The 14,391-nt window shown below is 36.7% G+C and overlaps 1 protein-coding gene across 1 annotated transcript; it reads left to right on the plus strand.

Annotated features, from left to right (window-relative positions):
* The first annotated feature begins 87 nt into the window (after positions 1–87).
* LOC128230114 (ubiquitin recognition factor in ER-associated degradation protein 1-like) lies at positions 88–14,335 on the plus strand. The gene is made up of 12 exons (XM_052942133.1): positions 88–169; positions 2,336–2,453; positions 2,721–2,753; positions 3,431–3,552; positions 4,691–4,821; positions 5,061–5,133; positions 5,852–5,920; positions 8,613–8,693; positions 9,356–9,385; positions 9,952–10,040; positions 13,042–13,129; positions 13,619–14,335. The coding sequence occupies exons 1-12, from the start codon at positions 167–169 to the stop codon at positions 13,688–13,690; spliced, it is 909 nt and encodes a 302-aa protein (XP_052798093.1). The 5' UTR covers positions 88–166; the 3' UTR covers positions 13,691–14,335.
* The last annotated feature ends 56 nt before the right edge of the window (positions 14,336–14,391 follow it).

Genomic DNA, 14,391 nt, shown 5'->3' on the forward strand with positions numbered 1-14,391 from the left:
TTTGATCAACTAACTGTTATCTAAGCGTTGATTGGTTCTTCTCGTGGGATTTCCCAAATTGTGTAGCCAATGAAACGTGACAAAACAATTTCATAATAGCTATTTTTACAACAGAGGTCCCAAGATTTCTTTTGCTTTGTCACAGAGAGAAACAAATTTTGTGAAAATGGTAAGAATTTGTTAGTGTGTTTTCTTTCTAGCAATTATTGAATGTCCTATATGTTTTCTTAACTATCTATACCATTTTTGTTATTCTTGTACTAATCACGTAATTTCAAGTCATATATTTAACTTGTTGAAATTTCGGATATTTGTTTCTGTCAAAATTCTGGATATTCTTTCCATCTTTCCATGTAATGCACTAGTCATTTGTAACCACGCCCCTCCCCACCCCCAGGTCTGGGGAATAGTGGGGACTTTGGCTTTTGGTCCAGCCTAGCCCGGATAAAATCCCTGTCCTGCTGGCACGAACTGCTGGTAAAATCCCCACCAAATGCCCCCGCACACCAGGGACCCTAGGAAAGCCCAATTCCCCGCTATTTTGGGCGTGAAGACAAAACACCGCATTCACCCGGAACTACATGGCCACCTGGAAGGTAAAAACATGGCCCATTTTCCCTGTTCTCCCTTAACTTGGGGGAGCCTTGGTTACAATTAACTGGTGCATAATGATGTATTTTGTTTATGATGAAACCTCTTCCAACAGCTTATTATTATTATTATTATTTGTTGGGATTTTGGCACGACCTAATGCGATGTACGAGAGTGACGTAACACGCGAAATGTATTGATACTTATCTAACGTAACTTCCTGTGTTGTTATTGTATGTTTGAATTCTAATAAAGGAAACAAACCTACACAACATGTTTTACTGTGATCATCCCAAACATAATTATTATTATTATTATTACTATTATACAACATTTATATAGCACTCTTTTTATATGGCACAAACATTCAAAAGTGCTTTACAAGTAAAACTTCTATATATTTTTATACAAACAGGTGTATAGCTTAAAAACAGCATCAAGTGTAATGTATAAGTTTGGAGGTATTGGTCGAAGAAGTAGACTAGATTTGTAGATGCCTACATAGCGGCTTACATATATGTTATTTTACAATAATAATAATAATTATAATAACTTCATTTAAAGAAGATAAAACATTAAGACAAAAGCATCACATTATATACAAACTTTACACACATATTATTATCATGGAAAAAACTATAATATGTTTAATGAAATATTGTAGAACTGTAATGGTTTGAAATTATGTCAGTGAAAATGGATTTTTATAATAATAACACATCATAAAAGAAAACACAAATAACAGTACTTCCTGTAACAGATACTTAATGATATGCAAGAGCATGGACCTATGAATTGGTTTATTGGTCTTTGGCAAGAGCTTGTACCAGAGTACCATTGGAATTGATTAAGTATGACATGTGTTGGATTTTTTTGTCTGTTTTATGGATTATTATTTCATATAATTTAATTGTAATGATTGGAAAATTAATGCTCTTTCCAGGCATGTCAACCTCTTGACGATATTTAGATTTAAAAATTAGATGTGATATGGTCCAGATCGGCAGCTACAATAAGTTCACAGATGTACTGACCTGAAACAGACCAGATTGATGGAGCAATCTGTGCTATATGGTCTTTCAATATTGGTCAAATTGTCTTTGTTTTAATATGGCCTTTAAGTCTGGGCCGTATCATTAGCCAATTTGGGCAGTATTTCCTTCTGTCCTGTCCAGTACTTTAGTGCTCCAGCTAGCTCTAAATAGCAGGCAGGAGCACCCCGCTGCCCTTCTTTAGCACCCTGCTGCCTTTAACTATGCCCTGCTGTGCCCTTTTGTTTGACAGAGCCCTCTTTTATGGTTATGAACTATATTTAATATTTATTTGACATATAGTAAAGTCAAATTTCTGAAAGCAGTATAAAAATAATAAATGTACATATTTTTGACACATACTTAAAGATAACAGCTAAGGTTTTCAAAGTATTCGTATTGAAAGTAGTTACAACACATACTTAACATGAATTGAACATTGACCCATGCAAGTGCCCCATTAAGACTCATTCAATGCGCATCAAAAGTGCCGTTTCTGACCTAGAACCCTACCCTTTTTAAATCCTGGCTGGAGCACTGTTGCTGTATTGTCTTCCAATTTAGCCGATCTGCGCTGTACCATCTTTAAATGTGCCATTGTGGGTATTATCAGCAATGGGCCATGTTGTCTTCATTTGTATTCGTACTATTTAGTAATGATATCTTATTCTTTTTACATAATATAATAGACTCAACTATGAACATATTTTCAGTTTCAGTTTGGAAGGATGTTCCCCGAGATGCCCAATGGGCGAAACTTTGGTGAGACTTACCGCTGCTACTCTGTCACCATGTTGGGTGATCGGGAAGATGTGGAAAGAGGTGGCAAAAGTAAGTTTAAAAACAAAACTGAAAAAAAAAACGGTTTATTTTTCTTTCAGTATTATATATACAGGTTTGAAACAAAATCTTTAATTTATGTTGTGTATAGTATTAAATTATGCATGAATTGTATATATAAGAAATATGGAAACATGTAGGGAATAATTTAAGGATAATATTATCTCAACCAACTGTATGAAATAAATTTGCTGTTATTAAATGTCACATAAAACACTTCAAATATTGAATTAAATTGATTATCAATGTCTGTTTCAGTCATAATGCCCCCATCTGCTTTGGACAAGCTGAGTAAGTTTAGAAATATTGTGTTTTAAAGTTATAAGTTTGTGCACACATATTGTCTAGTTAGCACATAGTTAGTGCTCTTCCTTTTATGGATGGCAGGATTAATTCTGGGCCTTGGTGAATCATACTCCATTCATGTAAGTTTTCATGATTGAGGAAGACTATATTCTTGGGTAACACCATGCCAACAAGCATAATAATAACAATACATTTTCTTGCTGTGATTAATTACTTGTTCAACAATTTTGGTAGAATTAAGTTTTATTTATTTAATGTTGTACAAGTATAAAGTGTACCATATTCAAGTTCTCAACAGCAAGCCACATCCAGTCAAGCTTACAATATATAGACACTAAGTCTTATTATACATTTAAGCTCTTTCCAGCGCGACTTCACATCCAGTCTGTAGCACAGACTTATAATGTATAGACACTTTGATATATATTTGAGCACTTTACTGAGTGACTCCACATCCATTCTGTAGCACAGACTTATAATGTATAGACACCAATATATTCAAGCACTTTACTGAGTGACTCCATATCCAGTCTGTAGCACAGACATATAATGTATAGATACTCAAACATCCAAGCACTTTTCCACGCAACTCCAAATCCAGTATTTAGCACAACATTAAATATATGCATGTAGACACTTGAATTCATTCAAGCATTTTACAGCGCGACTCCACATCCAGTATCCAATGTTGTTCAAGCTGACAAACAAGAAAATGAAGAGAGAGACGCACTGTGGTGTGCTGGAGTTTGTGGCAGACGAGGGCAGGATCTACATACCATACTGGGTAAACCCTTACCACCGTAATGCATATACATTTATAGTAGGGATGCAAACGAATGGCAAAATTGATATGCGAATATTTGGTAATTCTTTCGATCGAATATTCGATTATTCGAATACTAAAATGAATCTTTAAGAATTGTAGTAAAATATCATTCACTATATATATATAGTAATAGTAGGGGCCATGTTACCCTTCTTTGTCGTAACCGGTACATATGACGAAAAAAAACAAAAATTCAATTACTTCAATTCCTTTGCGTCCATATTTGCAAACAATGCAATTATAAGATCAAGGAATTTTGTATTTTCCTGGTTAAATGACGATATGCGCCAATGTTGGACTTGCAGCCTCGTTCTGGGATTGATGTTTATGAAATATATTTATAGAAAACGACATCACGGCCAAATGTCGATTTTGACTTATGTATTGTACAACAATACAGGACATAAATCCTTAAACGCTTATTAAACCATACAGTTACCTTTCAAGGCAAGAGCATTATATGGAAACATGGAAAACAGTTAAAAACACATAAGTAGCACATGTCCTTCATATAATCAGTGCGATTTGAGCAATATCGCCAAGCTTGATTAGCAGCGAAGACAACACATTGGTATAAAGACCAATCTCTTAAACCCTTAATTGGTATGGTTGTTTAAATGTACCGAAAACAATTGGAATGTGTTTAATGTCACTTGTCTAACAGCCAGTAAATGCAAATTTACGGACACTGTTTAGAGTTCCCGACGATATATGACATATGGTGCTTGTAAGTGTCATAAAGTTCACGCCTCTTGTATTAGGGGCCAATTGTTGTAAAAACAAGACAATCGAATAACACAGTCGTAGGCAAAACATTTGTTAATTTATTAAATCAACAAACACATGGAATATTCGAATACCCATTTTGACATTCAAATACCAAATGTTCGATCAAATATTCGTTTGCATCCCAAATTTATCGAGATAATATTGAAATGAACTCTATATATATGTAAGTTTATGTAAGGCCTCAGATGTCCAATGATTTTTTGATTGGTTTTGTTTTCACTTAAAGGCCTAGTTTAAGCCTTTTATATATTGATGTACTTGCAGATTGTTGTTGTTGGTTGTAAATATTTTGTTGTTGTTGTTGTAGATGATGAAGAACCTGCTGCTACAGGAGGGAGACTTGGTTCAGGTGGACAATGTGTCACTGCCTATCGCCACATTTGCCAAGTTCCAGCCTCAGCACACAGACTTTCTGGACATCTCAAACCCCAAGGCTGTGTATCCTTCAGTCACAACACTTTTGTGTTACCATGGCAGCATCAGATTAACTGACTTATTATTCTGTTCTAAATTTAGAGCCACTTTATAGGTTAAGAATACAGTATCTTAAATTATTGTATGCATGTATTTAATGCAGATAAGACAGTTTTTTTTGTGATATTTAAAAGTGTTTGTTTCTTTCATCAGATACATCATTTCCAACAAGCAAATTTCATTTTCCTTAACTGATATTCAAGCCTGGAAAATGCCTTAAGGAGTTTTGCCTGCCTGACAGTGGAAGATCTCATTGAATTCAAATACAATGACAAGGTATGTCCTGACAGTTTCCTTATTAAATCATTAAATGGATATTGATACATGCATTATGTAAGGGGAGTGGGAGGAGTAGGGGAGGCAGTCTTGCTTGTGCTGTATAACATGTATATTACTATGCAGTTCATATTAAGAGCTTGTCTGTTTTTTGCAGATTTTTTTCTTCAATTAACAGTGACAATGTACATTGGTTAAAGTCACGTTATTCACTCAGACAGACTAAAATACAAGTTTGGTTATGCCTCTTGATTAAAGGTTGAAAATGAGCGTTGGCTTTACCTGTGATACATGCAATGCAAAATGCCTCAAAAAGGTATATGAAATTTATACTGAATTCAAATGGCCAGGCAGACCTGTACATTTTAGCTGATCTGTTTTCAATGGAAGAAGTTGAGGTGATTTAATGGAAGAAGTTGAGGTGTTTCAATGGAAGAAGTTGAGGTGTTTCAATGGAAGAAGTTGAGGTGTTTCAATGGAAGAAGTTGGGTGTTGTCATAGCCTTGGTGTTGTCATAATTGGCAGTACAAAAAAACTGTTCAAATGCTTAGTCAAAATTATACCAGAGACAATATGCAAATCTACTTTAATGCTAATAAACCTTTCTTTAATAATAAGTGAGACTGGAAAATATAATGGGATGGCTTTGGCTCCGCAGCACTATTGTTTCTCTGATATATTGCATCATTAAGGAACTTATACTGTTCATTTTTTGCAGATATATGAGATGCGAGTACTTGAATCAAAGCCTGGCCGTGCAGTGTCCATCATAGAATGTGATATGAATGTAAGTACTTGAGTCAAAGCCTGGCCGTGCAGTGTCCATCATAGAATGTGATATGAATGCCAGTACTTGAATCAAAACCTGGCCATGCAGTGTCCATTATAGAATGTGATATGAATGTAAGTATTTAAATCAAAGCATGGCTGTGCAGTGTCCATTATAGAATGTGATATGAATGTAAGTATTTAAATCAAAGCCTGGCCGTGCAGTGTCCATTATAGAATGTGATATGAATGTAAGTACTTAAATCAAAACCTGGCCGTGCAGTGTCCATTATAGAATGTGATATGAATGTAAGTACTTAAATCAAAGCATGGCTGTGCAGTGTCCATTATAGAATGTGATATGAATGTAAGTACTTGAGTCAAAACCTGGCAGTGCAGTGTCCATCATAGAATGTGATATGAATGTAAGTACTTGAATCAAAGCCTGGCCATGCAGTGTCCATTATAGAATGTGATATGAATGTAAGTACTTGAATCAAAACCTGGCCGTGCAGTGTCCATTATAGAATGTGATATGAATGTAAGTACTTGAATCAAAACCTGGCCGTGCAGTGTCCATTATAGAATGTGATATGAATGTAAGTACTTGAATCAAAACCTGGCCGTGCAGTGTCCATTATAGAATGTGATATGAATGTAAGTACTTGAGTCAAAGCCTGGCCGTGCAGTGTCCATCATAGAATGTGATATGAATGTAAGTACTTAAATCAAAACCTGGCCGTGCAGTGTCCATTATAGAATGTTATATGAATGTAAGTACTTAAGTCAAAACCTGGCCGTGCAGTGTCCATTATAGAATGTGATATGAATGTAAGTACTTAAATCAAAACCTGGCCGTGCAGTGTCCATTATAGAATGTGATATGAATGTAAGTACTTGAATCAAAGCCTGGCCGTGCAGTGTCCATTATAGAATGTGATATGAATGTAAGTACTTGAATCAAAACCTGGCCGTGCAGTGTCCATTATAGAATGTGATATGAATGTAAGTACTTGAGTCAAAGCCTGGCCGTGCAGTGTCCATCATAGAATGTGATATGAATGTAAGTACTTAAATCAAAACCTGGCCGTGCAGTGTCCATTATAGAATGTTATATGAATGTAAGTACTTAAATCAAAACCTGGCCGTGCAGTGTCCATTATAGAATGTGATATGAATGTAAGTACTTAAATCAAAACCTGGCCGTGCAGTGTCCATTATAGAATGTGATATGAATGTAAGTACTTGAATCAAAGCCTGGCCGTGCAGTGTCCATTATAGAATGTGATATGAATGTAAGTACTTGAATCAAAACCTGGCCGTGCAGTGTCCATCATAGAATGTTATATGAATGTAAGTACTTAAATCAAAACCTGGCCGTGCAGTGTCCATTATAGAATGTTATATGAATGTAAGTACTTGAATCAAAACCTGGCTGTGCAGTGTCCATTATAGAATGTTATATGAATGTAAGTACTTAAATCAAAACCTGGCCGTGCAGTGTCCATCATAGAATGTTATATGAATGTAAGTACTTAAATCAAAACCTGGCCGTGCAGTGTCCATTATAGAATGTGATATGAATGTAAGTACTTGAATCAAAACCTGGCCGTGCAGTGTCCATTATAGAATGTGATATGAATGTAAGTACTTGAATCAAAACCTGGCCGTGCAGTGTCCATTATAGAATGTGATATGAATGTAAGTACTTAAATCAAAACCTGGCCGTGCAGTGTCCATTATAGAATGTGATATGAATGTAAGTACTTAAATCAAAACCTGGCCGTGCAGTGTCCATTATAGAATGTGATATGAATGTAAGTACTTGAATCAAAACCTGGCCGTGCAGTGTCCATCATAGAATGTTATATGAATGTAAGTACTTAAATCAAAACCTGGCCGTGCAGTGTCCATTATAGAATGTGATATGAATGTAAGTACTTGAATCAAAACCTGGCCGTGCAGTGTCCATTATAGAATGTGATATGAATGTAAGTACTTAAATCAAAACCTGGCCGTGCAGTGTCCATTATAGAATGTGATATGAATGTAAGTACTTAAATCAAAACCTGGCCGTGCAGTGTCCATTATAGAATGTGATATGAATGTAAGTACTTAAATCAAAACCTGGCCGTGCAGTGTCCATTATAGAATGTGATATGAATGTAAGTACTTGAATCAAAACCTGGCCGTGCAGTGTCCATTATAGAATGTGATATGAATGTAAGTACTTAAATCAAAACCTGGCCGTGCAGTGTCCATTATAGAATGTGATATGAATGTAAGTACTTAAATCAAAACCTGGCCGTGCAGTGTCCATTATAGAATGTGATATGAATGTAAGTACTTAAATCAAAACCTGGCCGTGCAGTGTCCATTATAAAATGTGATATGAATGTAAGTACTTGAATCAAAGCCTGGCCGTTCAGTGTCCATCATAGAATGTGATATGAATGTAAGTACTTGAATCATAAACCTGGCAGTGTTCATCATAAACACCTGAAATATGAAAACAATAGTTATAATCCAAAATCATGCTTGTTGAATGTACAAGTAAATGGAGCATCTATTTTTAATTTTTAAATGTTAACACTTAACAATGTAGTTTGAAAATCTAAATCTGTGGAATAAAATTTAAGAAATAAGATAAAGATACTAGAACAATCAAAAGGATGTGTTTACATTACCTGTATAATGTATGATATGTCTAGGTGGACTTTGCTGCCCCGCTCGGATACAAGGAGCCTGAAAGGCAGAAGCCCAGGGACACAGAGCAGGAACAAGACATGGAGGTTTGTAAAGGGAGGGTGCATTTGAACATTCTGCTCTGTTCTCTTACTGTACAGGGGTTGGGGGGGGGGTCTGTTGCCTTAATAACATAAGCTTCTTTGCCAGGTTTTAAAAGGGGCAGGGTATTGCAGGAAAGGGACGGTACTTAGGGTGAAAAGGGCACATTGTAAGGGGCTGTGAAGAACTTGAAAATATGATGCATTTTAAATTTAGTTTCCAACTGCTAGATAAATTTAGTGTGAACATATTTATTATTCATATTCATTCTTTTTAACAAAACATTGGGAATTATCTAATGCATTCAAGGAAGGCTGACTATTGCATATGCTGGTCTCCATGAGAGCAGAGGGGTGCTATGAAAGGAGTTAGGGTGCAGGAACCTCCTTTAACTCTTTATCTAATTCGCTAATAATTGGGGTTGTGAATGTATCATACTAAATAGTAAAACTGTATGATTTAGCCAGAGATATACATGTAGCTAGGTTATGAAAAAAACATACTTTTAATCTTGTACCTAGTGATGTCCTATGATATATCTGATTTTGTAAAGAAGGCCAAATATGACAACACTTAAGTCATTGGCACTCATTTAAATGATTTTAATAGAAGATGAGACTCCTGTAGATGTTTTAATACCATTTTGATACTTAAATTATCATTTCAGCATGAGGATGAGGCTGATGACGCATTCAAGGTATGTGTATCTACGGGTGAAGGTGAAAAGCTTCTGTCTGCTTTTATCTTTAATATCAGTTAGAACCATGCCACATTCACCTCCTTGATATCTACATATGTCATTCAGTTGTACACACATCATATGTTTAATAGAAATATATGACAGCTCTATTTTTATCGTGACTTTAAATTACGTTTCTATTGATAACTGCATTACACATAACATTTCATTGTTAACTTTAGTGTATACACTTTGCTTTTTTGAGTACATATCAGTTAACATTCCTTTTTAGGGTTTAAATGTTACTCCTTATGATGTAATATTCAGATGTTTTGGTATACCACTGTCAGATGTAATACAACTATTTTATTTTACCTGAATACAATACATTCACATTGTGTTTTAACATTGTATTTATAATGAGATTCTCCATGGTTCCTGATTGAAACATTAGTTGGTCAGGGTGGGTATGATCCCACTCCTTTCATACTTACTTACAGTGTTTTTTCACAATAAAATGAAAGAAATTGATATAAATTTAAGTGAATGTTGAACAATAAGCGCCTGTTCTTTCTTGTGTGCAGATATTCCAGGGCAAAGGGAACCGGCTAGATGGGAAGAACAAGGGGCTAGAGTGTATGGAAACTCAGTCAAGCAACGGTCCTCCTAAACGGTACGTCTAGCTCAGGGTCATCAAAATGTGCAATAATTGTTTATGGGTTTTAGAAATCAGTTAAGGTAGTGGAACTGACTTTGTTTGTTAGGTCACCAGTGTCCTAAAACATTATTATGCCCCCCTTCGAAGAAGAGGGGTATATTGCTTTGCACAGGCATGTCGGTCCGTCGGTCGGTCCGTCGGTAGACCAAAGCTTGTCCGAGTGATAACTCAAGAATTCCTGGACGTATGGTCATCAAACTTCACATGAAGGTTGGGCCTGACCAGTAGATGACCCCTATTTATTTTGGGGGTCATCGGGTCAAAGGTCAAGGTCACAGTGACCTTTAATGGTAAAATAATTTTAAAGCTTGTCCGAGTGATAACTCAACAATGCCTGCACCCATGGCCCTCAAACTTGACATGGAGGTTGGGCCTGATCAGTAGATGACCCCTATTGTTTTTGGGGGTCATCAGGCCAAAGGTCAAGGTCACAGTGACCTTGAATGGTAAAAGGTTGTCCGAGTGATAACGTGACAATGCCTGCACCCATGGCCCTCAAACTTGACTTGGAGGTTGGGCCTGACCAGTAGCTGAACCCTATTGTTTTTTGGGCTCAATGGGTCAAAGGTCAAGGTCACAGTGACCTTGAATGGTAAAAGGTTGATCGAGTGATAACTCAACAATGCCTGCACCCATGGCCCTCAAACTTGACTTGGAGGTTGGGCCTGACCAGTAGATGACCCCTATTGTTTTTGGGGGTCATTGGGCCAAAGGTCAAGGTCACAGTGACCTTGAATGGTAAAAGGAATTGGCCTGACCAGGAGATGACCCCTATGGTTTTTGGGGGTCATCTGGCCAAAGGTCAAGGTCACAGTGACCTGGAATGGTAAAAGGTTGTCCGAGTGATAACTCGACAATGCCTGCACCCATGGCCCTCAAACTTGACTTGGAGGTTGGGCCTGGCCAGAAGATGGTCCCTATTGATTTAAGGGGTCATTGGGCCAAAGGTCAAGGTCACAGTGACCTGGAATGGTAAAAGGTTATCCGAGTGATAACTTGACAATGGCTGCACCCATGGCCCTCAAACTTGATTTGGAGGTTGAGCCTGGCCAGAAGATTGTCCCTATTAATTTTAGGGGTCATTGGGCCAAAGGTCAAGGTCACAGTGACCTTGAATGATAAAAGGTTGTCCAAGTGATAACTCAACAATGCCTGCACCCATGGCCCTCAAACTTGACATGGAGGTTGGGCCTGACCAGTAGATGACCCCTATTGATTTTAGGGGTCAAAGGTCAAGGTCACAGTGACCTTGAAAGCAAACTAGACAATTCTTGGACCTATGGTCATCAAACTTGACATGAAGGTTGGGCCTGCCCAGTAGATGACCCCTATCGACTTTGGGGGTCATCAGGCCAAGGTCAATGTCACAGTAACCTTTAATGCAAAAAAGTTAACAAGTCTTCCCCCACTAATATCTCAACAATGCCTGAACCTATGATCATTAAACTTGACATGGATTTGAAGCCTGACCAGTAGATCACCCTTATTGATTTTAGGATTCATAGTGCCAAAGGTCAAGGTCACAGTGATCTTGAATGGTAAAAGGTTGTCCGAGTGATAACTCAACAATGCCTGAACCCATGGCCTTCAAACTTGACTTGGAGTTGCATCTGACTTGTAGATGACCCCTTATGATTTAAGGGGTCATCGGGTCAAAGGTCAAGGTCACAGTGACCTTGAATGAAAAAAACTTGTCTTGTGATAACTTGACAATGCCTGCACCCATGGCCCTCAAACTTGACATTTAGGTTTCTGGTGACCAGCTGATGACTCTGGATTTTGAGTTCATAGAGTCAAAGGTCATGACGGTCATAACACACTTTATCCTCACACTTTAATGGTCATAATCTTAAAACAGCAACAAATCAGCTGTCATTTCGGTCCATGCATATTTCATTCAATTGTCCATATAATCCTGACAACATGGCGCTCAGGGGGGGCATAATGTTTGACAAACATCTCTTGTTTATTCAAGCATTTCTATTTTGGTCTATGTTTTTAGAAGAAGAGAAAGATTTAGATATTGTGATACCTTTGGAATCAACTGTCCTCAATGGCTTGCTAACAAAGTGTGTGTATACCATGTGATAAATTGCGTCATAAATGCTACGTAGGAAGGCAATATTTTGCTTCAAATGAAGACTTTAAACAAAGATGACTCCTATTAAAACATTCGCACAATACGGTTGTCTGACAGAGCACTGTCAAAACATTATTTTGGAAACAAGTTTGTCGAAGTGTTCGATGAAACTAATCACCTTTTCAAATTCCGGTAATAAAACGAAGCCGGGCCTCCGTTAGTGGCGTAGACTGCCTTTTGTTTCATTTAAAATGGTGTAGAAAATTTTGCCTTCCGGAGTAGCATACATGTATATGACGTAATTTATCACATGGTATTCACACACTGTAACTCATTTGCTGTAACTTAAAAAAAATCAATGAACCTTAAACCAAATTGTTTTAATGTTTCCATGTACTCAAAACGTTCAATTTAATTAGCATGGAACATGTCTATATGCACAAGTATATGCAGAAACATTGCTCTGTAAAAAATACTTGTTGTGTCCTATGGTGAATTAAGAAAAAGTTTGGGCATTTGTTTCCCAGGTTTTTGTTATCATCTGTTTCTTTACCTTGTACGATCAATTGTTGTTAGCTTGCCTTTTTCTTAAAGCTTCGTCATAAATTTGGTGTCACTGTTGTGGCCTTGTGAAAAATGTTAACCTTGGCCATTACTGTAAAAATCATTCAAGATATTCAATGAAACTAGGATCAAATTTTGTGGCTTGCCAGTGACAAAATGCACATGTATGGCAAGGCCCATAACTCTGGCTACAGTAATAATCAACCCCTTTTTGTCTGTTAAATAACAGACAAGCATTAGCATTCACTCCACAGTGCTCTTATTTATTTTTCATATGAAAATTTGCATTTTGTTCCTTTTCTTTTATTTCAGTGGTATTCCCAACTACGGCTACAAAAAGAACACAATCACATTCATCAGAAATTCTAGAAAGGCAGAAAATGGAGCTCAGTCACCAGAGGTATACCTATGCACCTTGTGGTTATATTTGGTAGGAGAGGCATGTAGCTTGGCATTGTCATCAGTCTGTCAGAATACAGAATATTGTTAAATACTGTATCATTTCCTTATAACTAGTATGATTTCACACTGTTTCGTTGCTTGTTAAATCCAACTGTAGTTAGGGTTATATCATCCTGATAGGGTTGATGGCTGTTATTGAGCAGTAAATGACCCCTATCAATATGACATTATGTACGTAGTATGTGCAAAATAGCAGCCATCACCAGCATCATAACTTTGAATAATATCTGTAGAATGGTTAGCTTTTCATATTTAAAACTGTTTTAGAGTGCAAGAGACCCATGATTGTGTAGTTTATACAAAATGAATAAAAGATATCTGATTTTCCTGAAATTGTACGGATGAGAAGGAAAGCTACACCTTTGGGTAGGTTTCACATGTTGATAACCTACGATACTGTATGTGTCCCTGTTTGATTGTGTTCCAGGACAAAATGTTTGAAGCATTCTCCGGGGACGGACAGAGCTTACGTAAAGTGAAGACAAAGGGGCGAAGGTAGTGTGAACATGTTTTGGGACTACACACAGTGAGAACATTTTCCCGGACTTCACATGGACACACATCTTCACACTGCTGTTATGTTGCTTGTGTTGGTCATAGAGTGTGCTAAACTGAAGCTGATAGATTAAGTTGGTTCTCTTTGGGTAAGCAATGACATTTTTTGAAAGTAATACTTTATGAAAGTGTTATGGGTTTTTATGGCTTTATGCTGAGGTTTGTCTAAATAAATATAGGATACAAAACAGAAAGAAATGAAATGTCTTCAAGTGTAAAAGTAAAAGACTTTGAAGTTTGATATTAAGCATAATTGACCCATAATTGACCCGAGATTTGTATGGATTTGTTTTTAAGGTCAATGTATAAGATTTTGGTATCTTAGGCATTTTATGAAGACTGATATAACTTAAAGTACCTTAATTTAATAAATGCAACAATAACACTTCAGCCTAATTTGTTAACTGATGATTGTTGTATTTGTTGAAGCCGTGTCTGTTTATTTTGTTACATCATGTCCATGGCTTTACCCGGAACTTGACTCCTGTCCTTGTATAAATGTTCTCCAGCAAGTGTCTTGATGTATACGTCATTATTTTGTTAGATTATTTATTCATCACTTTAAAAATAATAAAAATCTGAAAATGTATGATGGTCTCATAATATTACATTTCTTTCCAAATCAATCAATTAGTTGTTAAGTTT

Source organism: Mya arenaria, chromosome 4 (assembly GCF_026914265.1).
Source record: "Mya arenaria isolate MELC-2E11 chromosome 4, ASM2691426v1".
NCBI classification, from domain to species: domain Eukaryota; kingdom Metazoa; phylum Mollusca; class Bivalvia; order Myida; family Myidae; genus Mya; species Mya arenaria.